The 25,308-nt window shown below is 42.9% G+C and overlaps 1 protein-coding gene across 2 annotated transcripts in view; it reads left to right on the top strand.

Moving 5' to 3' along the window:
- The first annotated feature begins 6,312 nt into the window (after positions 1-6,312).
- The window catches only part of GCLC (glutamate-cysteine ligase catalytic subunit), a 53,169-nt gene continuing 34,173 nt past the window's right edge, over positions 6,313-25,308 (top strand). The window contains exon 1 of one of the 2 annotated variants that reach the window (XM_055263019.2): positions 6,313-6,895. In XM_055263019.2, the coding sequence (XP_055118994.1) occupies positions 6,746-6,895 (150 nt within the window). In that variant the 5' untranslated portion in view covers positions 6,313-6,745. The remainder of the gene's footprint in view (positions 6,896-25,308) is intronic. The other variant, XM_055263020.2, reaches the window with a different exon arrangement.

Raw genomic sequence — 25,308 nt, 5'->3', positions numbered from 1 at the left:
AAGTTGAGATTTGGGTGGGGACACAGCCAAACCATATCAGACGGTCAGTTCCAGGTCGCCCCTAATGTTTGAATAGGTGGATTCAAAGGTTTTCTGAATGGCAATTGGTTGAGTTTACCTAAGGACCTAGAATCAATAGAAGGGAGTGTCTGGGTTAACTAAGGAGTTGTGGAGACCAAGGTTCTTATTATACAGATGAAGGCTCCAGGTAGCAGGCTTCAAAGAGAATAGATTGTAAATGTTTATTGGGAGACTTAAAAAGGTGCCAGACTCCGTTAATTCTCTTCTGGATCAAGAAAAAGACCTGGAAAGGGAAGGGGATTCTCTACAGGATGTAGATTTTCCCCACCAGAAACAGCTTTGCAGGGCCATTTCAAAATATGTCAAAGAACTGTATTTTGGGATAAAATACTTGATTTCTTCAGGGCCTATTATCCATCATGTTGGTATTTTATTGTTCCAAAGAACCTGTTTAGTCAGTCTTCAGGTCTCTGTTTCAATGTTAATGCTGGTCAACTGTGCCTGAAATCTAAAGGGAGGCTGTTATAGTTAGGCATGTCCGATCACCTGTTCCATCATGGCCTGAAGTAGTGTTTCATATTTCAGGTTTACTTTTAATTTATTTTATTTTATTTTTTTAAGACAGAGTCTCACTCTGTCAGCCAGGCTGGAGCGCAGTGGCACAATTTTGGTTCATTGCAACCTCCGCCTCCCTGGTTCAAGCGATTCTCCCACCTCAGCCTCCCAAGTAGCTGGGATTACTGGCGCATGCCACCACACCAGGCTAATTTTTGTATTTTAAGTAGAGACAGGGTTTCGCTATGTTGGCCAGGCTGGTCTTGAACTCCTGACCTCAGGTGATCTGCCCACCTCGGCCTCCCAAAGTGGTGGGATTACAGGTGTGAGTCACTGCGCCTGGCCTCAGGTTTACCTTAGAATGTTCTTGGCCTAGAGGAGGGGTCCATTCAGTTAGTTGGAGGGCTCGGAATTTTATTTTTGGTTTATGGATATTAGGGTATTGCTCATTACTTTCTATCTTTCTAGATCACCTCCCATATCAGCTGCTCAAACCTCATCTTCTACATTCCTCTTTCTTTCTTCAACCTTCACTTAGAGCTCAGGTCCTGAGATCAGACTTGAGTAAGATTTCCTTTAAACTAATGGGAGGAGGTAAGTAACTGTAACATACAAAGATGAATAATAAGTACATGAAGAGGTGGGCACTGTGGTTCACGCCTGTAATCCCAGCACTTTGGGAGGCCAAGGCAGGCAGATCACCTGAGGTCAGGAGTTTGAGATCAGCCCAGCCAATATGGCAAAACCCCATCTCTACTAAAAATACAAAAACTAGGGCCGGGCACAGTGGCTCACACATGTAATCCCAGCACTTTGGGAGGCCGAGGCTGGCAGATTACCTGAGGTCAGGAGTTCAAGACCACCCTGGCTAACGGTGAAACCCCGTCTCTACTGAAAATACAAAAATTAGCCGGGTGTGGTGGCAGGCACCTGTAGTCCCAGCTACTCAGGAGGCTGAGGCAGGAGAACTGCCTGAACCCAGGAGGTGGAGGTTGCAGTGAGCCAAGATCATGCCACTGCACTCCAGCCTGGGTGACAGAGCAAGACTCCCATCTTGGGGAGAAGAAAAAGGAAAAAGAAAAAAGTACATGAAGAGCCATTACACTATGTTCTCTCAACTTTTGTGCTTTATTGGAAATGTCCATAATAAAAAGTTGTCTTTAATTATTCTTCAGTAAGAAGAGTCTACAGGACTCAGATATCACTCGCCCTGTCCCAATACATTATTATGGCATCTTTATCCTCTATAAGAAGACAATGAGATTTTTCTAAAAATAAAAGCTCACCACTTCCCATGTGTTCTGGATCCCAACAAGTCAGGTCTCCTGAGACATCTTGCTTCTGAAAACATCCTTTCTCGTTCCCACATCTTCAGTCTTTCCCCCTTTTGACTCCTACCCATCTTCTTTAGCACACTCAAACTTCTCCATGTTAAAAAAGTTCTTCACTTGAACTTCACAGACCTCTTGTAACTCTACATGAAAACAAGCACATTTATATTTTTCAAAAATCCATGTAAACTAAAAATTGGCTTGGAAAAGGTCAAGAGGTTCCTTGCTTTTTTGACAATGACAATAGCACACCTCAGCAGCTTGTATTACAAATACTACACAATACAAAAAGATTTGAACTCTTTCAACTAATTTTAGTAATAACATCAGAAAATGTTTAGGCTGGAAGGGAAACTTTATCTCCTCCAGACTCTCATTTGTACAGATGAGAGGAAAGGAATCTCCAATGATTATCACAACTTTGCTTAGATTGACCCAGCAGGTAGCCCTCTGAGTTGGGGCCAAAGCCCCAGACTTTTGGCTACTGCTCTTGCATCATGAAGCCCCCAGGGATCTTCTTGAATAAGATCAAGTCAAATTCCAAGTATAATTCAATTGTAGGGAGAAAATTCCTTCTGTATCTGTTGTTCTTTAACATGTACACTGAAGTTAAGAAATAACCATTTGTTTCTACCAATTAAGAAATTTAACAGACAAAAATCTTAAGGACTTCACAGGCAGATCCGTGGGTTTTGGGGAAAGGGTGTGTCAAGGGAGAAGAAAGGATGTAATGAAGGTTGGCATCAAGTCCCAGGAAGAATCACACTGAAGGCAGCCACGAGCTTCACCCAGGCTGAGTGGTGTGGTAGGCAGCTTTGAAATATCACCGGAGTTCAAAGCCCAGCTTAGCCACTACCTGTTACTTAATATTACTGGATCTCAGTTGCCTCACTTATAAAATGTGGCAAAAATAGTACTGTTTCACGGATACCAGCTCAAAGTGCTGGCATAGAATGTGATATACTGGGATCCACGCGACAGACCACCGAGGTCAAGGGATACTCAAGCCAAAGAGAGCGGTAAAGGCAGGAGCAGATGACCTAGAAGTGCCTTCCTCAGACTCCCCTAGGCACTCTCTGTTTTCCTTATTTGATCTCGCGAAGCCGCTGACTCAGGGGAAACTGGGAATGGCCGTGACCACAGGGAAAATGATGTATTTTTTGGTCCTTGGAGGCCCGAAACCCATCGTGTCTGAAATGACTGCTGCAATCCTAGCAGCAGCAGCAGCCCTGAGGTCAGGAGTGATGGACTGAGACTTTGCCCGGAGAAGGCCCCCCCGGATTGACCTCCGGCTCGGAGCCCTCACAAAGTGCTGAGTCACGGGGAGGCGGTGCCGCGCGAGGGGGAGGCGGGCCCGCGCAGTCACGTGGCGGGGACTGTATCACAACAACGGCACGGCGTGCACCGCCCGCGGCCCACACCGCTTCCTCCCGCGACAGACCGGCTCTCCGAGCATGCTCAGCTTGGCCTCACGACTGCACGGCGTCCCCCGATGCGGATATCCACGGTCCAGGTTTTCCGGGTGGCTCTGGGGGCGGGGCCTGTGTTGGTCCGCGGGGCTGCGAGGCGAGGTTGCGGTGCCAGGGCGCCGCTGGGCAGACATGGGTTCCCGGCGAGCGGGTCTCGCGTTTTTCCGCGGAAGACACTGCTGGGAATCGGCCTTTGGTCATGGTCTAGGGAAGAGCTGATTCTGCAAGATATGAGCTCCTTCTTTCCCCTTCAGCTATCGTTACAGCCCTGATGGAGCTGTCTGCTGAAAACTCACTTCCAGATGTGGAAGCCTAGCCCTGGGTTCAGTCTACAGAATGAAATCGAGCAGTAGTGGATCTATGCAAGCAAAGCATTGTCAGAGGGGAGTAACTCTTGTTAAATATGACTTCAGTTGATCCGTGATGGGTTTTTTTTTTTTTTCTTTGTAACAGAAAAAGCTAAAGACACTGAGAGATCAAGGTTTAAATTGGGCATAACTGCCCTGTGGTGCAGAAGTGCCTGCGCCCTTTTTGGGATTGTCCAAAGCCCTGGGACCCCCCTCTGGGGGAGCTGGTTCAGAATTCGGGGAGTAGGGTGAGGGAGGTCCCTTATGTGAGTGTGAGCCAGGATCTAGGACAGAATAACTCCAGTTACAGTGTTAAACTCTTACTAGGTTCAGTGTCACGTAGGGCTTTGGCTAGACTAGAATTTAGTCTATTCTTGAACCGCCCAGGTCCATGATTCCTAACAGGTGCATAGGAAAAGTGTATGGTGTGCAGCAGGTGTATGGGAAAAGTGCTTTGCAAAGTGTAAATCAAGGTCTACATCAGTACTGTTTCAATAAAGTGGAATGAGAGCCACATATGTAATCTTAAATTTTTCAGTAGCCTCCTTTAAAACTAAAAATAAAAGTGGGCGGGGGGTGGTGAATTAATTTAAATAACATACATCATATTTAACTCAAAATTTCCAAAATACTATATCACTATGTAATCAATATAAAACTTTTAATGAGATAGTTACATCTTTTTATTCTACTGTCTTAGAATCTGGTGTGTGACTTACACTCACAGCACATCTGGGCCACTAAGTTTTCATTGGAAATACTTGATCTGTAATTACATTTCATAAAATTTACAGTCAAAAAGTGGATTCACATTTCCAACTTGTTTCAAATTTACTTAAAAGTTTTCTAGTAACTGAATGGAATATCAGTTTTTAAATTGACATTTAAATTGATTAAATTAAAACGAAAATTTTGTTTCTCGGTCATGTTAGCCACATTTCAAATGTGCATTGGCCAATGTGGCTGATGGCTGTCGTGTTGAACAATGCAGGTCTATGAAAATGTGAGATAAGATTATGAGAATCACCCAATGATCCTTGGATGTTTAAAACATGTGAAACACTGTTTCTCCCCCTCTCCCACTACCTGCTTTTCACGGAGAAGCTAACATTTATTAAGCACGCACTCCACACCAAGCACTTTCCTAGAATTAAAGGTACAAAAGGCATAAGTCATCTGTGCCCCAGAGGAATTCACTATTTAGTGTGGAGCTATCTTTAAAATGACTTTATCATTAATGTACGAATGCAACCAAAACACAGAGAGGAATAACTGTGACTCAAAAGATGAACATGAGTGTGTCAGATGGAGAATTTCAAGCAGGAAAAACAACAGAGTGCCAGAACCATATACAGGTCTGGTGAGGTTGGTGGGAGGGCAAAGGAAGTTGTTGAAAAGGCTGTGGAAAAATTAGAATGTGGTTTGATTTCTATCCCAGCTGTGTGATGAGGATGGAAACATCATCTCCTGAGCTTCAAACATCCCTACCACACACACACAGACACACACACACACACACACACCATTGTGGAAATCCCAGCCAGACCTTGGGTATTCATGTCCCCAAGCCCTGTGAGGGGCACATCCAATATAAAGGCTGTGGGAGTAGAGAATCCTGCTATCATGTACTCACTCATTCAGCAATTAATAAGTGCTTACTAAATGTTAACTCTGTAGTGAGAGGGAAGAGGGTATGATAAACACACACTTTCTGGGTAAGTAATGTATGATCTAGTTGCCGTCACTTTTCCCCTGACAGGTCATTGCTCTGTCAACATATATTTATTAAACAATCACTTGGGGGCATGGTACCTCTTTCCTCTCCTTTCCCTCCAAGATAAGGCCAACTCTAGGTGTTCCCACTATCTTCAACCCCACCCCACAGTAGGCTCACAAGAACGTCATTTTGATCACTTAAGGGATGAATTTTAGGTTTAGATGGAGGATAAACTTTTGGAGATGGTTCCTCGTATGGTCTATCTGGAGACTTTTTGCAATAAATGGTGTCCGTGCCATCCAGAGAACATATGTCACCTCTTAATAACCAGGTCAATTTATTGGCCATCAACACTATACACATGCACACTATGCACATAATTACGACATCTATAAAAGATAGAATTAATCTAATTTTATGCAGATATGGGAAGAACTCGTCCCAAGTCTCACAGTCAGTAAGTGATGGAGCCTAGAGTTGAACTGTTTCACTTCACTACCATGTTAATACTTTTCTCAACACATTCTGCCGCTCTCACTCTTAAGTGTGAGGCCCTGTCCAACTAAAACATAATATGGTGAGTTCGTCATTGATTCAAATAATCAACTTTCTTCCCGAACCCCAAGTTTATCTCTTTTGATTAGGAAAAAAATGCATTTTGATATGTCGCGTTTGCGTAAAGCGAGGCCGACCGCACGCCCCCTTCTCGCGAGCTGCTCCCCTCAACTGCGTCCCAACCACCCTTGCACACGCCTCCTCAGCCTCCGCGGTTCCCACCGGGCTCCAGGCCACGCCTCTGCCGCTGCACCGCCTCCTCTCCCCGCCTTCGCCCGTAGTCTATAAAACCCGGAGCGAAGGATCGCGCCCAGGAGCGGCGAGCTAGCGGACGTAAAGACTGGGCATGCTCGGCGGCGGCGCAGGTCTTGGTCACAAGTAGGAAGAAGCCAGTGCACCAGACCGGCAAAGAGAAGCGGGAGCCGCCGCGGTAGCGCGGCCGTGGGGTCCGCCGCCGCCGCATCGGAGGGGGAGCAGGAGCAGCGGGGAGCCGGCCAGGGAGAGGCCGCCGGGCCGAGAGCCGTCCCGCCTGCTCTTGGTCTTCTGCCTTAGCGTCCGCGCGGTGCGTCGGTCGGACCCAGAGTCTGTCACCTGGGCGCCAGGGGCCGCCGCCGGGGAGCCGGAGCGGGCAGGACCCTCCCTCCGCCGACTGCGGCCCGAGAGCGCCCCCGCGGGGTGGAGCGGCAGCCGCCTTCTGCGGGCGGCTGAGTGTCCGTCTCGCGCCCCGAGGAGGAGGAGGAGGGGGCGGCCATGGGGCTGCTGTCCCAGGGCTCGCCGCTGAGCTGGGAGGAAACCAAGCGCCATGCCGACCACGTGCGGCGGCACGGGATTCTCCAGTTCCTGCACATCTACCACGCCGTCAAGGACCGGCACAAGGACGTTCTCAAGTGGGGCGATGAGGTGAGCGCCCGCGGCCCCCGCCCCCGCCGGGCACCCGTGTCTGGCCGCCCGCGCTGCCTTTGTCTGGCCCTACGCCCCCGGCCCTATCGCGGTCCGCGTTCTCCACTGTGCCCGGGGTCCTGGAGCGCCTCCCGGCCCCGGGAGCATCGTCCCTGCCTTCGCCTAGTCGGCGTCCAGGGCCATCTTCCTGACTAGACTCCTTTCTCGGTCATTCATTCTTTTGGGTTTTCCCCTTCATTCCATAAACTCGGATTGGGCGCTGGGAGGGCGTGAGCATGAAAAAGTGACATTGGGTGCTGCGAGTCTTCAACCTAGTGTATCTGCAGACCGGCAACTACCATGATCCACTTTACAGGCTCAAAATTCGCTTTTGCGGTCGATATGAAAGAGACTAAGTTTTCCTAGTAGGCCTGCTGGTTTTAGAAATCAGGTCTTCAGGATGTCCACTTCTGCCCTACCTCATGCAGGTGTCTTTTCCTTAAACCTCTCCAACGTCTCATCTCCCCTCCCCTCCAAAACACACACTTAATAGCTATAAATTGAAACCAGTAAATTACGGCTCAGTTTCCTACATGGGGGAGGAACCTTCCCTTTCCTGTTTAATTCTAAGTGGGAATGCATGTAGAGTTTCAACATTAGGATTTGCTTGTGTCTTTCCATGGCCTAGGTCCAGCAACTAAACTTTACAAACCAGTGTTCTGCCTGGAGATGAAATGTCTCTAGATTCTCAGTATGTTGAACCATTGTTTATTGGAATGATCTGGAATGCAGCAATGTTAAAACTGTTGGTTTAGTGTCATCTGCCAAAACTTTTTGTGCCTTCCCTTTCTGTTTTTGAAAATTACGTGTGTACGCAGTACACATTAAATGACTTCTTGAGAAATCCATCTCTGTTTTTCTTGTTTTTAGCTTTTGCCTTAGATGGCTTGCCACCTGTGTAAATTGTTTATCTTTTGGACAGTGTTGTTATCACTCTTGGCCTAAGTGCTGAGGTGCTGTTACACCAGTGCAGAATATCTCCTTTCAAAAAGTTAGTTTTTTTTTTTTTATTTCTAAGATTGGGAGATAATTCTACCTCCTACAGCCGAAGAAATTGTGCTGTTTTAAATTAGGAAAGTATGATGACTAGTAATTCACATTTCTACAAAAAGTGGTTTGTCACATTTCTTTGAACAGAAAAAGCACAGCATGTGTTTTGGTGATGATTCTTCAGTTTTACTGTAAAGTTCATAGTTTCTTTACAGCATCTGCCATTTTGTATATTCATTTTTGTATTGTGTGTCACAGGACAATGTAAGACGAAATAGGGCAGGGATATTATGCTTCTTTTTCACCTCTGTTTTCCTAGGGCCCAGCCTTGTGCTGGTGTAGTTGGCATCAGGTCCTTGTGGCATGAATGAGTGAATGAACTACCATTTGAAGTTCCCACTGTATGGTAACTAGTCATTGTAGAGCAGTTCAGTTTGACATTTTTTTGTGCTGCTTTTTTTTTTTTTTTGAGACAGAATCTTGCTCTGTCACCCAGGCTGGAGTGCAGTGGTGTGATCTCGGCTCACTGCAACCTCTGCCTCCCGGGTTCAAGCAATTCTCCTGCCTCAGCCTCCTGAGTAGCTAGGATTACAGGTGCCTGCCACCACGCCCAGCTAATTTTTGTATTTTTAGTAGAGACAGGGTTTCACCATGTTGGTCAGGGTGATCTCAAACTCCTGACTTCAGGTGATCCACCCGCCTCGGCTTCCCAAAGTGCTGGGATTACAAGCGTGAGCCAATGTGCCGGGCCCTGCGCTTCTTTTGACATTTAACTAGGTCTCTCTACAAAGACAGGCAGTCATGTCTTTGGTGGTCATTGCCCCAGGGAGAACTACATCAACAGGAAATTTGCAGCACAGTTGGAGCTCAGCAACTCATTCTGGAGACAACACCCCACCCCCCACCACCCCTTATCCATCTTTGTCCCATTTGGTGTATTCCTGCAGGACACTCCAGGAATCCTTAATCTTACCCTTTTAAAAAAGGCCTCTCCTGTTGGCAGGAAGAGCATTTAGAACTACCTATTTTAAGTAACTTTTGTAGTTGTTGGGTAGATTGAAGTGAGAAGAGCTGAAGAGTAGAGGCTTGAAGTACATGTCTCTGCTTTAACAGGCTTTCATGGAGAGGTTTGCAATAGGTTTACCTCCTTCCCACTCCAAAAGATCAAGGGGCTTGGAGAAGAGTGGCAATAATGCAAACTTGTATTATGCATCTATAAAGGAGAGAAAATTGGACCCAGCATTTCAGCCAGGTCATAACACTTCTTGAAAAAATTATACTGAGCAGATCTGTGGAGAATTAGACTTTGGTATTGTATTAAGACTCTAATAATGGCTGGGCGTGGTGGCCCGTAATCCCAACACTTTGGAAGGCCCAGGCAGGAGGATTACTTGAGCCCAGGAGTTGAAGGCCAGCCTAGGCAATATAGCGAGACCTCATCTCTACAAAAAATAAAAAATTAGTGGCATGTGCCTGTGGCCCCAACTACTCGGGAGGCTGAGATAGAAGGATCGCTTAAGCCTGGGAGTTGGAGGCTGCAGTGAGCCGTGATTGTTCAACTGCACTCTAGCCTGGGTGACAGTGAGACCCTAGCCCCCCACCCCCAAAAAAGATTTGATAACACTGCTCTTACCTTAAAATGTGTAAATGATGTTCACTGAAAACTTTCTTTAGTGACTGTTGAGACTATGCCTTCACATTTCTTGTTCCAAATACTCTGTCATACTTTAAATACAAAGCTATAAATTGATTTTTTAAACCTCATTTGAAATGCTGCTCTTACCAACATTTTACTGTTTTGTGATCTATCCTTTCTATTTCCCTAGACTATTTTGTTTTCCACGTCTTCCTTTGTTCCCCCTCACCCCTGCCCCACTAACATATTAATGTCTTTTGGAGTGGGGAGTAAACAGAAACTGAGGTGGAAAAGTCATCTTAGAAGAAAAACATAACCCGCTGCTCATTTTTTATTATTTTAAATTTGCTTCAGTTATGTCTCTGGGTGGAGTATAGAATTTTTGAGAAGAATAACATTCCTGCCCTGAAGTGTTGACAGCTGCCCGACGCAAAGGAAAGAATTAAGATTGTGAAGACTGCCCAGGTGATTAAAGAAAAAGAAGCCCCACTCTACTTTTTCCTCCTGCAATGGCACTTCAGTGAAACCTTGGTCTCCCCCAAGCTAGTTCTCCCTCCCACCCTTGATCTGGGATGCAGATACTAATTCTCCATTGTGGTACCTCTCTACATTTCTTTTTTTTCGTTTTTTTGAGACGGAGTCTCGCTCTTGACACCCAGGCTGGAGTGTATGACGTGATCTCGGCTCACTGCAACCTCCGCCTCCCAGAGTTCAAGCAATTCTCCTGCCTCAGCCTCCCGAATAGCTAGGATTATAGGCACCCAGCAGCACAGCCGGCTAATTTTTGTATTTTTAGTAGAATCAGGGTTTCGCCATGTTGGCCAGGCTGGTCTCGAACTCGTGACCTCAGGTGATCCACCTGCCTCGGCCTCCCAAAGTGCTGGGATTACAGGCATGAGCCACTGTGCCTGGCCACCTCTCTACATCTCTTATGTGCAGAGAGAAGGTGTGACTTTTTTTTGCGGGGTGAGGATGGGAGGGTCTCATCATGCCTAAGTATTTGCTGACGCCTCTAACCATTCCTCTAGCAGCGTCATCATGTCAACGTAATCTAATCACCCTTTTGTAAGATAGAGCATTATTTTTCAGACTGCAGGTCATGATTCAGTAGTGGGTTGACATACATTTAGAAGATTCCAACCAGGACTTTGTGTGTGTGTGTGTGTGTGTGTGTGTGTGTGTGTGGCAAGACAATACGAGATCTACCTCCTTAACAGATTTTTAAGTGCACAAATATAGTATTGTTAACTACAGGGACAGTGTTGTACAGATCTCTAGAACTAGTTTATCTTGCATAATTGAAACCATGCTCACCGATTAGCAGTTCCTCAATTTTCCCCTCCACCTAGCTCCTGGCAACAATTTTGATTTCTGATTCTATGAGTTTGACTCTTTTAGTACTTGATATAAGTAGAATCAAGCAGTATTTGTCCTTCTGTGACCGATGTATTTCACTTAACATAATGTCCTCAAGGTTCATCTAAATTGTCCCTTACTGCAGGATTTTCTTTTTTTTTTTTTAAGGCTGAATAATATTCCATTGCTTGTATGTACCACATTTTCTTCATTTTTCTGTCAGTGAACATTTAGTTGTCTCTACATCTTGGCTATTGTGAATAACTTCGATGAACATTGGAGTGCTAATATCTCTTTGCCAACAGGACTTTTAAAAATATTAAATGGAATAGGGTGAAGAATATTAATTTATCATACCATAGTAAGAATATTATGTAAAACTTCTGAGTTATCTTTTGAGGGGGTGTGTGAAGGGTAGGCTTGTGCATTGGATTGCATGTAAATTATTTCTCACTATGGTTCACAGTTGAAGAGTTTGAAGGCCACAGTCTCAGATTTATTTATTCGATGAGGTGAGCCTTGTGAAAAAGAACAGGTTAGCACTAACCTTCGCACATAGTAGGAACTCACTGGTACACATTCTGAGTAGAAGTGTGAAGACTGGTCAAAAGCCTAGTGGCTCAGATGCAAGAGAGCTTGTTTGTGTGCAGGAGCCTTGAGAAATAACTGAGAAACAGGCTGTGCAGATAAATGTGTGTGTGGTAGATAAAAATGGGTGTGGTGGGTGGTGTGCCACGTGGAGATGAAGAATGGCTGGCAGGACAGAAAGTGGTGTTTTGGATGTGATATATTGGGCTTTATGGGCATCATATCAAAATGCTGCTTTTTATTGCTTACTGTTGCACTTATAGAGCCATGGACTTGGATAAAAAAAGACAAAAATGAACTTAAAACTCGCCATAGGTAAGGTTGGAAGGAGAGGCTGCCACTTTAGAAATGCTCAGCTCTACTTACTAGGATAGTATTTGTCTCTTCACACCAGAAAGAACCTTGGATTTGGGGTTCAGTTTGTGTTCTCATCCAAGGCTGAAGTGGATTGTCTTACAGAGGTGCGTGTATGCTGGCTTTTTGGAACTCAGGTATTTTCCTGTGATAAGCTGCAAGATCAGCCTACAGATGCCTGTTTCACCTTTAATATGACAGGTCCTAACTCTAGCCACCATTTACTGTGCTGCTTCTGTGGGAAACAGAAGTTCCAACTCTTAGGTTCCAGGGAGATACCTATTTTGCCCCAGCATGAGGAGAGGTAAGGGGCATATTCCTGGGTGCCCTGTTGCCTGCCGAGAATACAAACAAGTAAGCACTTCTGCACAGTTCACGTGCAGCTTTTCAGATATGGGTTTTGTTTGTAACTTAGATATGCACATTAAAAGACAGATCTGGGAAATCTATTATGTAAATGTAACAAATATGACTCTTGATTTTTTCTGATCACTACAGTGTTAGCTGCCTGCCAGACCTTTTCAGCTACTTAGTGGCAGACGTATCATCAGAATTGAAATCCGTCTGACTCCAGGTCCAGTCCTTAAACATTATACCAGGTTTGGGATTATTTACAATTATGAATTTCATTGAATTTCCTTTTACAGATTTCAAACTGTATAGGTTGTAGAGGATCAGAAAACAACATTTAAAACTAAACTTATACTTCTAAGTTTGTAACCCAGTGCAGTGGCTCTTGAAGGCAAGAAGGTAAATTGTCCTGTAGTTAGCAGAATAGTCCATGTGAACTTTGAAAGGAAAATGCAATGTATCTTTAATCTTTATGAGCATGTTCTTATGTATAAAACAGAGATGAGATTTATTAAGGGCTGATATATCATCCATTGAGTTTGAACTTCCAATCTGCCTGTGCTAGGTTAGGTTCAGAATGCTGAAGTGACTATTTAGAAAATGCATAGCTGGGAGGCCGAGGCGGGCAGATCACAAGGTCAGGAGATCGAGACCATCCTGACTAACACGGTAAAACCTTGTCTCTACTAAAAATACAAAAAAAAAAAAAAATTAGCCGGGCGTGGTGGCGAGCGCCTGTAGTCCCAGCTACTCGGGAAGCTGAGGCAGGAGAATGGTGTGACCCCAGGAGGCAGATCTTGCAGTGAGCCTAGATCACGCCACTGCACTCCAGCCTGGGCTACGGAGCGAGACTCCATCTCAAAAAAAAAAAAAAAGAAAAGAAAATGCATAGCTTGCCAGGCATGGTGGCTTGTGCCTGTAATCCCAGCTACTTGGGAGGCTGAGGTGGAAGGATCGCTGGAGCCCAGGAGTTCATGGCTGCAGTGAGCTGGGATCATGCCACTACTGCACTTTAGCCTGGATAACCAAGTGGGACCCCATCTCTTTAAAAAAAAAAAAAAAAAAAAGGAAAGAAAAAAGAAAATGCCTAGCTTATTAATGAATAAGTGTATGATCCTATTTAAAAATACAGTCTTGAGTGATAAATCTAGAATGGACAAAAGCACAATTATTTGAGTCAAATCGAAGGTTCTTTATAGCTTTGGGCAAGTTGCTTACTCTCCCAACTTCAATTTTGTCATCCATTAAATGAGAACAATACTACCTTCCCTACAGGGTTATTGAGATTAAATGGGGTAATATTAGTGAGATGGTTTGCAGGTGCCTAGCCTGTTAAGTAAAAACTCATAAATAGCCTAAACCATTCACTTAGAAAATTTAAAACATCCAATATATCTTATTTAAATAGCTGTGGTCATTGGGGAATGAAACATTCCACATATGGAGGGTTTTTTGCTTTATTTTTTACAGTTAACTGAAACTTGCTTGTTCAGATACAATTATATTCCATTAACAGTATTTTTTTATTGTGTTTCTTTTCTTTTTTTAATATTATGTATGTATGTATTTATTTATTTTTTCGAGACAGGGTCTTGCTCTGTCACCCAGGCTAGAGTGCAGTGACACCATCATAGTGTGCTGCAGCCTCAGCCTCCCAGGCTCAAGCGATTTAGATCGTAGTTCTAAGTTGTGCTTCAAAAATGCATTGACACAGGCTCAGGCTAGGCTTCTTAAAATAAGATATAGAGCACAGATTAATTATTTCTTAATAGGCATTACAAAGATTCAGGTTCCTTCTATAGGTCATAGCGTATTCTGTAATACAAAAAGCAAAGTTGTCACATCTCTCTATCTTTTTTAGCTGTCACTGAACATTGATTCAACAGCATTTATTGTCCATTAACCCCTACCCACCCCCCAGAAGTTCCCCTGTGCCCTTTGCACATGTGTGCATGTGTGTATGCTAGAGAGAGAGAGGGAGAGCCCTTCAGTTGATTCTGGTTTTTCTTCAGACACCACCTTTGAGAAGCTGCCTTAAAGAATGTGTGGTCATTAATTAGATGAAGGGGAGAAAGGAAGGCATTATAGTCAGAAGAACAGTGTAACAAAGGAGGAAAGGTGAGAAATAACCATTGGATAGTATGTGAAGGTTGTTGTGCCATGTAGTGTTGTAAATGCAGTGAATAGGTTTAGCCAGCTTGTAGAGGTCTTTGTCTCATGCTCGATAAGTAGAGGTTATGTTGTACTTTAAAAACATGAGAAAAGTAGAATGGAAAAAAAAAATGTATTAGTCTTCTATACCTATCTCCTACAGAAAAAATCTTTTAAGACTTACCAGTTACTATGACCTACCATATCATAGTTGAATTCCTCCATGTTAAGACCCTACTGTCTAGAAGTATGGTATTAACAGATATACTCGTTGATTGGTACTGTGTGTAGTTTCATTTTGAAGCATAAACCTGAGTAACATTCAGTAAGACTCTGTATGTTCAGAAAAGATGTCACAATATTAATTGAGCCTCTAACATCACTATTTATGTTTCTGAACATTTTCACATACCGTCAAGGCATCTGAATATATTATTAAAGTTAGGAAACTGTATATGAAGCATTACTGATGTTGCTGGTATTATTGGAAAGACCATATCCTAACGAGCTTGCTAACTAGTGCCCTGTTTCTACATTTCATGATATAATCAGGTGTTTTTAAAAAAACATTTTAACAGCTTTATTGAGTTATAATTAACATAAAGTTAACTGCACGTATTTAAAATGTACAATTTGGTAAGTTTTGATGTATGTATACATCATAAAATCACCTCTGATAATAAGTATATTCATTATCTCCAAAAATGTCATCATGCCCCTTTGGTAATTTCTTCCTCTCTCCATCCCATGCAGCTGATTTGCTTTCTGTAGTTTGCATTTTCTAGATTTTCATATCTAAGAAATCATAGTTTGCATTTAATATCTAGTTTCATATATCTAGGAAATCATACAGCATATCCTCTTTTGGTCTGGCTTCTTAGAGTCTACATAAATATTTTGAGATCCATCCATGTTGTTACATGCGTCAGTAGTTCATTCCTTTTTGTCGCTGAGTAATATTTCATTCCATGGATATACCAGTTTGTTTATACATTCACCATTTGTGTTGCATTCAGTTTTTCACTATTATAAAAAAATTATATGAACATTAACATACAAGTTTGTATGTATGGACTAATGCTTTTCTTCATCTTATTACCCTAGGAGTGGTGTGTGTGAACTTTTTAAGGAAACTATGATACCAAACTTTTCCAGGGTGGTTGTACCATTTTGCATTCTCACTAGCAGAGTATGCCAGTTCAGTTCATCCACATTCTTGTTAACACTGGTATGGGCAGTCTCTTTAATTTTAGCTATTCTAATAGGAGTGTGGTGGTACGTTATTATATTTTTAAATTGCATTTTCCTGAAGATCAGTGATGTTGAGTATCTTTTCATGTGTCGATTTGTCATGTGTATATCTTTTTTGTGAAGTGTGTTAAAATCATTTGTCTGTTTTAAAACTATTGAGTTTTGAGCGTTCTCTATATTTTGGATGTAAGTATTATCAGACACATGCTTTGCAAACTTTGCAAATATTTCCTCTCAGTCCGTTTTCATTCTCTTTTTTTATTTTATTTTATTTTATTTTTTTGAGACAGAGTCTCACCCTGTGGCCCAGGCTGTAGTGCAGCAGCATGATCTCAGCTAACTGCAACCTCCACCTTCCGGGTTCAAGTGATTCTCCTGCCTCAGCCTCCCGAGTAGCTGGGATTACAGGCATGCGCCACCACGCCTGGCTAATTCTGTGTTTTTAGTAGAGGCGAGGTTTCGCCATGTTGGCCAGGCTGGTCTCGAACTCCTGAGCTCAGGCAGTCCACCTGCCTTGGCCTCCCAAAGTGCTGGGATTACAGTCTTAAGCCACCATGCCTGGCCTTATTTTTATTTTTAAGAGATGAGGTTTTGCTATGCTGCCTAGGCTGTCCTAGAACTCTTGGGCTCAAACAAACCTCTGCCCCAGCCTAACAAGTAGCTGGGACTTACAGGCATGTGCCACCTCACCTGGCTAATGGCATACTCTTTTGATTGCTGTATCTTTATAATAAGCCATGAGATAACGTAGTATTAGCTCTCTAGCTTTATTCTTTTTCAACTGGTTTGATGGTTCTGGATATTTTGAATTTCCGCGTGAATTTTAGAACCAGATTGGCAATTTCTACTTAAAAACAAACAAAAAAAACCCTGCTGGGGTTTTTTATTGGGATTGCATTGAATCTGTAGATCAATTTGGGAAGAATTGACATCTTAACAATATTGAGTCTTCAAGTATATGAATCTCTCTCCACTGTACTTACATCTTTCATTTCTCCCAGCAGTGTTTTGTAGTTTTCCATGTATAGGTCTTTCACATCTTTTTTGTCACGTTATCCCTGAATGTTTCTTATGTTTCAGTTCTATTGTAAATGGTTTCCCCGGACCTTCAGCTCCATCTCTTCCACCCAGCGAGTCCACTGGGCTCTTCTTCACCTTCCTGCCCATGACCTGGAGCCTCCTCCCCAGGCAGTAAGTGGGGGCAATTGTAGGGCCCACTGATTTTCTCCCGTATCTCAGGGATCCTTTCTTATCTGATATGCAGTGTCTTGAAAATTATTCTTTCATATATTTTCTCTTCCTCTCTCTTTTTTTTTGTTTGTTTTTTTGTTTTTTGGTTTTTGGTTTTTCAGGTAGGAGGGTAAATTTAGCCCCTGTTACTCCATCTTGATTAGAAGTGGAAGTGTTTCCCACTTTTCTATCCTTTTAGCTGTGTTCTCCTTTGTAAACTTTGTCCAAAGCTGGTTATCATTGTGGTTTATAAGATACCTGCCAGCACCCAAGATTTAGCCAAGTTTTTAAAAGGTCAGGATTTTCTTTGCTCTTAAGCCATAGTTCATCATTTAGTATCTCTGTTATCATCCTGTGACTGGATATTTGGTAAAATCATGAGTATTTTGAAAGTTGACGTACATTTTATGAATGAGCTTTAGTCTGAAGATCAGAGTCTAAGACCTGGGGTCATCCCGGGTTGTGTGAGCTTAGAAAATAGAACTTAAGACTGGGCACGGTGGTTCACGCCTGTAATCCCAGCACTTTGGGAGGCCGAGGCAGGTGGATCACTTGAGGTCAGGAGTTTGAGACCAGCCCGACCAACATGGTGAAACCCCCTTTCTACTAAAAATACAAAATTAGCTGGGAGTTGTGGCACACGCCTGTAATCCCAGCTACCAGGGAGGCTGGGGCAGGAGAATCACTTGAACCCAGAAGGCAGAGGTTGCAGTGAGCTGAGATTGTGCCATCGCACTCCAGCCTGGGCGACAAGAGTGAAACTCCGTCTCAAAAAAAAAAAAGAAAGAAAGAAAAACAGAACTTAAATTCTTTGGACCACAATTTCCTCATCTGTAAGACTAATTAAAAAACCCTATCATTTGGTGTTTTGAATTGCATGTTTATGTATATGCATTCTTTTAGCTGTATTTTTTAACAATTTTTAATTGTTTCAGAATACCTTAATACTTAATACTCTGTAACTTATGAAAATCGGTAAATTCTACCAGAAGTGGTAGAATTCATTCCCCTGCAAGCTTTCAGGTTTCAGCATTTTCTTTGAGATTACATACTTTCCCATCAACTGAAAAAGTAATCTTAATTATAAAGCCACAGATATTAATTTCCTAGACATTTGGTGTGGGAGTTAGTAGTATTGCTGTGTGTAGGAAGAATGATGGCAGGCTTTCAAGAGGTGGGGAAGGACAAGAAGCCTCTGGATTTGCCAGTTGGGCAGGTACTGGGGGTGTCTGGCAACACCATATCTGAACATATTAAGGATTTGGGAGAATAGCAAAAGTTGGTGTCAGATCAATAAATGCCACAAAGCCCCCATGCATGTTTTTACATTTCATATGATCTTTGAAATCTTGATTGTAGTTTTTAGAAGGAGACAGGCTTGCACTGGGACAGCATATGAGTTTGGGTCACTTTGGTAGTATCTCTGTGGCTAAGTTATCACTGGTGTGTAGTGAAACTGAACAAGTGATGACTTAATCTCCACTTAATGGTTCTGTTTCTCAGACGTGGTTTAAAAAGACAAAGAAGGATGTAATGAGCCTCAGACTCACAGCCAAAAGAGTTCATATTTGATACATCGTTATTGGCACTTGGAAAGTTTGGTTACTTAGATTGGTATGTCCTGAGTGAGTTTCTATGACTAAGGTTCTGCTCTAATGGATGATCTCTAAAGAACGTTCTGTATTAGATTTTTGTGTCTGTTTTATGGTTAGAGTTTAGTAGTTGAACTTATTTCCACAATAATACTACAAAAGAGCCCCCGAAACAGATGTTCCTAGTTACATAAATGCTCTTACAGACCCCCTGTTGTCTTTGTCCCCCTCCCCCGAGATTCTGTTTTTAGGCCTTTGGATTCAGTTAACTCCTTTTTGAAGTGGATGGTGACTTAGCAGAATTCAGACCCTAAGGTGAGTGACTCCATGACGCTTTTCCAGGAAACTGGTGAAAATCTGGGTTGTTAAGTTTGCCCCATTCAGATTAACTGCTAGGTGGGGACCGGAGCTTCACAGAGATAGAAAAGGTCATAGAAGCTGCTGTTTTCCAGCAGACTTTTCAGCAGCCCTGCCTGAGCTAAGCAGGGTAGTGCCCTGGCCTGCCAGTGTGTTAAGTTGTGTCTAGGGGTTATGATCTGTTGGCTCCACTACTGAAATAGAGCAAGAACTGAAAAGTAAACAAAAACTTTATTCCTGGAAGCATATTTGAGGCCTATACGCAGATCACATAGTTCCTGCCAACTTGGTCATCCAGTTTCTCAGCTCAGGATGTACCGCAAGAAATTGAGGCAGAAATGAGAGGGACCAGTCGGGAGAGTAGCTGCCAAAAGCAGGTCCAGATGTGGCCTTCTGATATGCCCCCAAGGGCCCTGCCCTGTTATAGCTGTAGTTAAAGAAGTGAAATTGCCAAAAACATCTGAAGCCCTAATGAAAAGTCAAAGTATGTTTAGCATCTTCCTATTGATAGCAGATGGTCAATTTTAGAAGGATTTCCACTTATGTATATGTAAACTTTTTAAAGAAAACATGCTCTAAAGGGGTAAGTTTTGGGTAATAAGAAAATTAATTTCAATAAAATGAATGTTCTGTGTTTGATGAGTGAAAGAAAAATGATGGTCTTATACTAAGAGTTTCTGGAAGACTTTAATTTCAAAAACAGTCGTTTAGAACTGGAAGGGACATTGGGTTTTCTCTTATTTTCAGATGGTTTAAAAGCCAAAGACTACAAGACATTCTAAGTGGCTATCATTAGGGAAAATTAAGGCTGCTCTAGACCGGATAAATACCTTGTACAACTTTAGGAGGCACCAGGGTGGGTAGCACCCCTTGAGGGTGGAAAGGGGAAGGAGTTACAGTGTTGGGGGCTCAGCAAAGGTCTCTCTGAAGGAGTGGCACTTGACTTGAAGCACACAAGAGCCAGCTCTTTGAAATACTGAGGTAAAATCTTCCAGGCAGAGGGAACAAAAGTGTCTCAAAGGCCTTGAAGTGATTGGTGTAGAGACAGAAAAGGCCAGTGTAGCTGCAACATGGTGTGGGGTGGGTTGAAATGAAGGAGGCTGAGAAGATTGGTCCTAATGCTCTTTAGGAGGGATGTTGGAGTTTCTGCTGAGTGTGAGCCATTGAAGAGTTTCAAGGAGAGTGACTTGACCTGCTTGCTGAAGGACCATGGTCTTCCTGACTGTAGGGTTAGACAGCATTCCATGCCAGTAGCTTTTACCTTTGACTAAAACAAGTGCTGTGTGAAACAACATTTCCATAAAACAGCAGTTCTCTTCCCATGAGTGACATATTCTGATATTTCTATTCTACCCTATTAAAAATTATGTTTTGTTATGTTGATCACAGCTCATCATGGCCCACAAAGGAGCTGTAACCAACGTTTGAAAAACACAAGACACTATTCTGTGTCAATCAGTGTATCACCGCCCTGGAGCTAGAAAATAGTAACCACTAACCCTTGAGTGGTAGAGTGTACTTAATACTGTTTTAGCACTTGACATGCATTGTTTTATGTAATCCTCCCCCGTAGCCCTGTGAGGCAAGTATTACCTCCATTCTGCAAAAACTGAAGCATCGAGAAGTTACTAAGATTCAAACTGATTGACTCCAAAGCCTGCACTCTTAGCTGCTCCCCCACCTAGTACCGCCTAAATAGGCAAGAGGAAAAGAGCTCTGTGACAGTTTTAATAGGCTCCAAACAGAGATGAGATTGAGGGTGGCGAGGAAGAGAAGAAAGAATAGAGAAAGGGATGGTGGTAATGCAGGAAGTAGGCTTTTTTTTTTTTTAATGAAAATATGAGTATGTCATCAGCCACAGATCCATGCTTAAGCATTTTTTGGTACCCCATAGCCGGTAATTCTCTTCTAGTGAAATGCCAGCACTCTTTCAAAACGACACCATTGAATATGCTTGGTAAAGTTCTCAGTCTGCAGGACAAATGCTAACAAGTTTAGTAATGTGACTGCAGCCTTCCCAGCTAATCTGCTGGCAAGCGAGCCCTGTGAAAAGGCAGATGCAGGACGAGCCCTTTCTATGACAGTCAGGCTGACGTCATTTGATAGTTATGCAGCCTGTGTCGACCTCTTCCCAGGGCAGCAGGTAGCAGGCCAGAATCAGAACCCCAAGTTAGGAGCTTTAACTTATCTGAGATTTTCATCCTTTAGCATGAATTTCAAATATGGCAGGGAAGGAGACTGAATTCACAAAAACCTAAATCTTCCAAATCCCACAGGTTAGAATTACTCTGTTGGTGGGATCTACTATAACACACAGGTACGATTCCTGAATGGGAACCTGATGCTGCCTTTGTGAGATGTGGTTATGACACAGTGTCTGCACTCAGATTCATATGATGGTGGAATGGCATTAAACTTGGAGGTCTTGAAGCCCTGTCATCCTGTCCCTGGAGGCATAGGTGACCCCCTGCGAGCACTAGCAGTCACTTTGGACTTAGAATTCCTGTATTTAGCATTGATTCTCACTTAGTCTCCTTAGAAAGCTCTCTTTTTTCTCTCTCTGTTAGGTTGGTTAGTCTAACACCAGTTCCTAGGAACTAAAATCCTGAATTTCTCATAGGCAGTCTGTGAATTTAGGGCAGCCTAATTTATAACATGCCTTAGGAGGAAATCATGTGTGTGTTCTTGCTGGCGCAGCCCAAGAAGTGTATCAGGCCCTGAGCGGGGCACCACCCACTGGGGGGATGTGTTCTCTCTAGCAACAGTCCTGTCCCCATGCTAAAGCCCTAAACTCTCCTGCACCTAGCGGGAGCCCCTGCAGAAATTCTCCATGATCCTCACCCGCTACGGTGCCCCAGCTCTGGCTACTGCAGGGCAGTTGATCCAAAGCAGCTTCTGTCTGGGGACCAGGATACTCTTTCTTGTCAACCACGTGGTGACTAGGACTCTAGCAGGGGAATACGTTCTTAGGAAAAAGCCAAGGAATTCATTTGTCATTAGGACTCAGAACCTATTGTACTAAAGTACAGATGATTGGAGGTAAATAAGAACTGTTGATACTTATAATGTTGTTTCTTTAAGAGAAAATGTGTTCTGGTTTAGGTTTCTAAATTACGGAGTACCTGAATTATGCTGGTGGCCATAAGCAGACATCCCCATTGGCAACTTGATGTGCTATCTTTTCTGAGGTTAATTTGTGTGAGAAGACTGGTTAGGTTTTGCTAGATTTGGTTCAGAAATAAAGTAGGAATGCCTTAATGGTCTTTATAATTGTCAGAAAAGTAAAACTAACTTATGCCTGAATTGTGGTAGCATGATGTTTTCAAAACAAATCAGCCAATGTAAATTCAGAGGTCCAAAAAATGTCTCATTGCATCTGTGGAGCATGAAGGAGCAGATCTACATTCAAGGATTTCCTTTGTGCCAACAATAATGAATTAGTGTGTCCAGGTAAAATTAATTTCGGGATTGTGTTTTCTCTTGGGTTTTGGTCCAGTGCTGTCTAGTACAACCTCTGCAGTAAGAGAAATGTTCTACTCTGTACTATCCATTAGGGAGTAGGAAACTGATTTCTTTATTTTATGTTAAGTAATTTTAAATCCACACAGCCACACGTGCTTAGTGACTAGCATAATGGACAACACAATTTTTTGCATTCCTTTGGTGACAGGTGACATTTTCCCCCTGTATGACAGTCATCCCAGTTTACCCCGCAACTCTCATTGTCTTTCTCTATTTTATTAAAGTCTTGAAATTTTTCTCTTGGGCCTCACGTCACTAATCTAGGCATGTTAAGAATGTTTTCTCTGTTTGGGCCGAGACAATATTGAGAAAATTACTCCACCTAATCCTATAGGAAATTAATTGATGTTTATGCAGTATTAAAATTGAGATTAATGTGTTATAAATAAAAAGCAGCCTGCTCTGTGCTACAGAAAACTAGATCAGGGAGAGGCCACATTTATTTTAATTTCTAAAAGTGTAAACCTTTCATAGTATCATGTGAAATTCTTTAGTATGAATAGACATTTCAAAGTAGGAGGAAAAAAACCTATTTTCTCAAAATATATGAAATGTTAGCAGAATTTGATACAGCTTTAGACGAAACTGCTAAAACATTTTCTTTTTGGAACATAGAACAATTTAATTATTACAGTATCCACAGTCATCAAATATATATATATATATATATTTAAATCATCAATATATATATTTAAAATATAGTTGTGTGTGTGATGTTATGTATGTATAATGTCACATACACAAAAGCACATACAGTTTCTACTTTGTATTTCCTGGTCCCCTAAAAGTGCTTGGAGATTACCATGTGAAACAGTGGTTTTCCTATTTGTGATGTCATCATTAGACATATCTAACATGGGAGTCCATCTTTAAAAATCTGAGCCATATGTAATTTTATTACATCTGTATTAGAATCTCATATTCAATTTTCTACTTTTTAAAACACAGCTCCTCTTTTAATCTTGTCATTCAGGTTGTCCTATGTTACTGTGGGTGTTTAAAAATTAAGTAGCATCACTATGGCTAACACCTCTTTGGGTGCTCCAAGTTTGGGAAATGAATGCCATCCAACTTGATGGTTGAGATTTCTTTAAAAAAAAAAATTTTGTCATTACCATTTTGCTGTGAGAGGAAACAGTCTTCTGGGCAGAAGGCATAGTCCCTAACTTTAAAACAGTTTTTAACCTAGAGAGTGACTACTTGGCATGATCTCTGCGGGGTGGATGCAGTGATCTGCATCTTTGACAGGCGAGAGGGTGATTGTGCTGCAGTCAGTGGTGCAGCTCCCCTGGGGGACGGGATCCTATGGGGGGAGGTTGAATTTTATGTTGAAGGATCCCTAGACCCTCACCTTTGCCTAGCGAGTCCCCATGTCAGGAGTCAACTTAAATTTAAATGGCACTTCCTCTGGGAAGCCTTCTGATCTTCTAGACTGGCTTAGACTGTGCTGTTACATATGCACAGCTCTCTTTGGTCATTTCGAGCACTCGTTCAGATAATTCAGCAATACCGTGTTATTGGCTGTCAGTCCAGCCAGTGTAAGGCTGAGAACAGGAGCCACATCTGCCTGGCCCTTCACAGTATTCCCAGCACCTGCTTAGCAAAGAGCTTTGTTGAATGGATGAAAGGACAAAGGGGTTAGTGCTGGGGGTGGGGGGCAGGGAGCATGTCCAGCAAGACAGTGTTTTTTGGCACTGATTAGTCGTCAACTCTAACTAGAGCCTTAGTCCTCAAAATGGTTGCAGGCTTGTTTAGGAGTTAGTGTAAGGAGAAAACTAAGTCTCTGAGAAGCAACAGGTGGTTCCAGCAAAAGGATCAAAACTATTGCTTGGGCCAGTGCAAGAGAGCCAGCAGTGTGGAATGGAGGAGCTGGCCCAGAACCCCAGATGTCAGTAGGGGGACTGAAGACCCTGCCCTGCACACATACGCTACCTGGACTAGGTCCTGGGGAGCCCTTCACTGTCTTGCCCTCCTTGGCCTGACCACCTGGATACAGATCCTTCCCAGGGTGTAAGGAGGGGAAAGTCCTCATGCTGTCTCTGGGAGGAATGTAGGATCTCACGGCTCATAGTCCCTGAAGAACTTGGTAGGTTTCTTCTCTTCAGAGGTCAAGCATATGATGGGTTAAATAGTTTGAGGGGGGAAATTCCTTCCTTCTCATGTACACAGAAACTGACAAAGGAACTTTCTCCCTAAATGGGGAACTGCCTATAACTGCTCTGAGTGTTATAGAACTGTACTGTTTCCTAATTAAGCATTGTTTTTACCTCTAGGGGTAGATATTAAGAAATTAGTATTTCAAAACATACCCAGCCATTCCTCAAAATCTTTTTTTTTTTTTTTTTTGAGACGGAGTCTCGCTCTGTCGTCCAGGCTGGAGTGCAGTGGCGCGATCTCAGCTCACTGCAAGCTCTGCCTCCCGAGTTCACGCCATTCTCCTGCCTCAGCCTCCTGAGTAGCTGGGACTACAGGCGCCCACCAGCACGCCCTGCTAATTTTTTTTTTTAAAGTAATTGTTTTTTATTTTTTTGTATTATTATTATACTTTAAGTTTTAGGGTACATGTGCACAATGTGCAGGTTTGTTACATATGTATCCATGTGCCATGTTGGTGTGCTGCACCCATTAACTCGTCATTTAGCATTAGGTGTATCTCCTAATGCTATCCTTCCCCCTCCACCACCCCACAACAGTCCCCAGAGTGTGATGTTCCCCTTCCTGTGTCCATGTGTTCTCATTGTTCAATTCCCACCTATGAGTGAGAACATGCGGTGTTTGGTTTTTTGTCCTTGCGATGGTTTACTGAGAATGATTATTTCCAGTTTCATCCAGGTCCCTACCAAGGACATGAACTCATCATCTTTTATGGCTGCATAGTATTCCATGGTGTATATGTGCCACATTTTCTTAATCCAGTCTATCGTTGTTGGACATTTGGGTTGGTTCCAAGTCTTTGCTATTGTGAACAGTGCCGCAGTAAACATACGTGTGCATGT

This window comes from Symphalangus syndactylus, chromosome 23 (genome assembly GCF_028878055.3).
Source record: "Symphalangus syndactylus isolate Jambi chromosome 23, NHGRI_mSymSyn1-v2.1_pri, whole genome shotgun sequence".
In the NCBI taxonomy this organism is placed as follows: domain Eukaryota; kingdom Metazoa; phylum Chordata; class Mammalia; order Primates; family Hylobatidae; genus Symphalangus; species Symphalangus syndactylus.
Note: the sequence above shows the minus strand (reverse complement) of the source record. Positions and strands in the feature narration are given on the sequence as shown.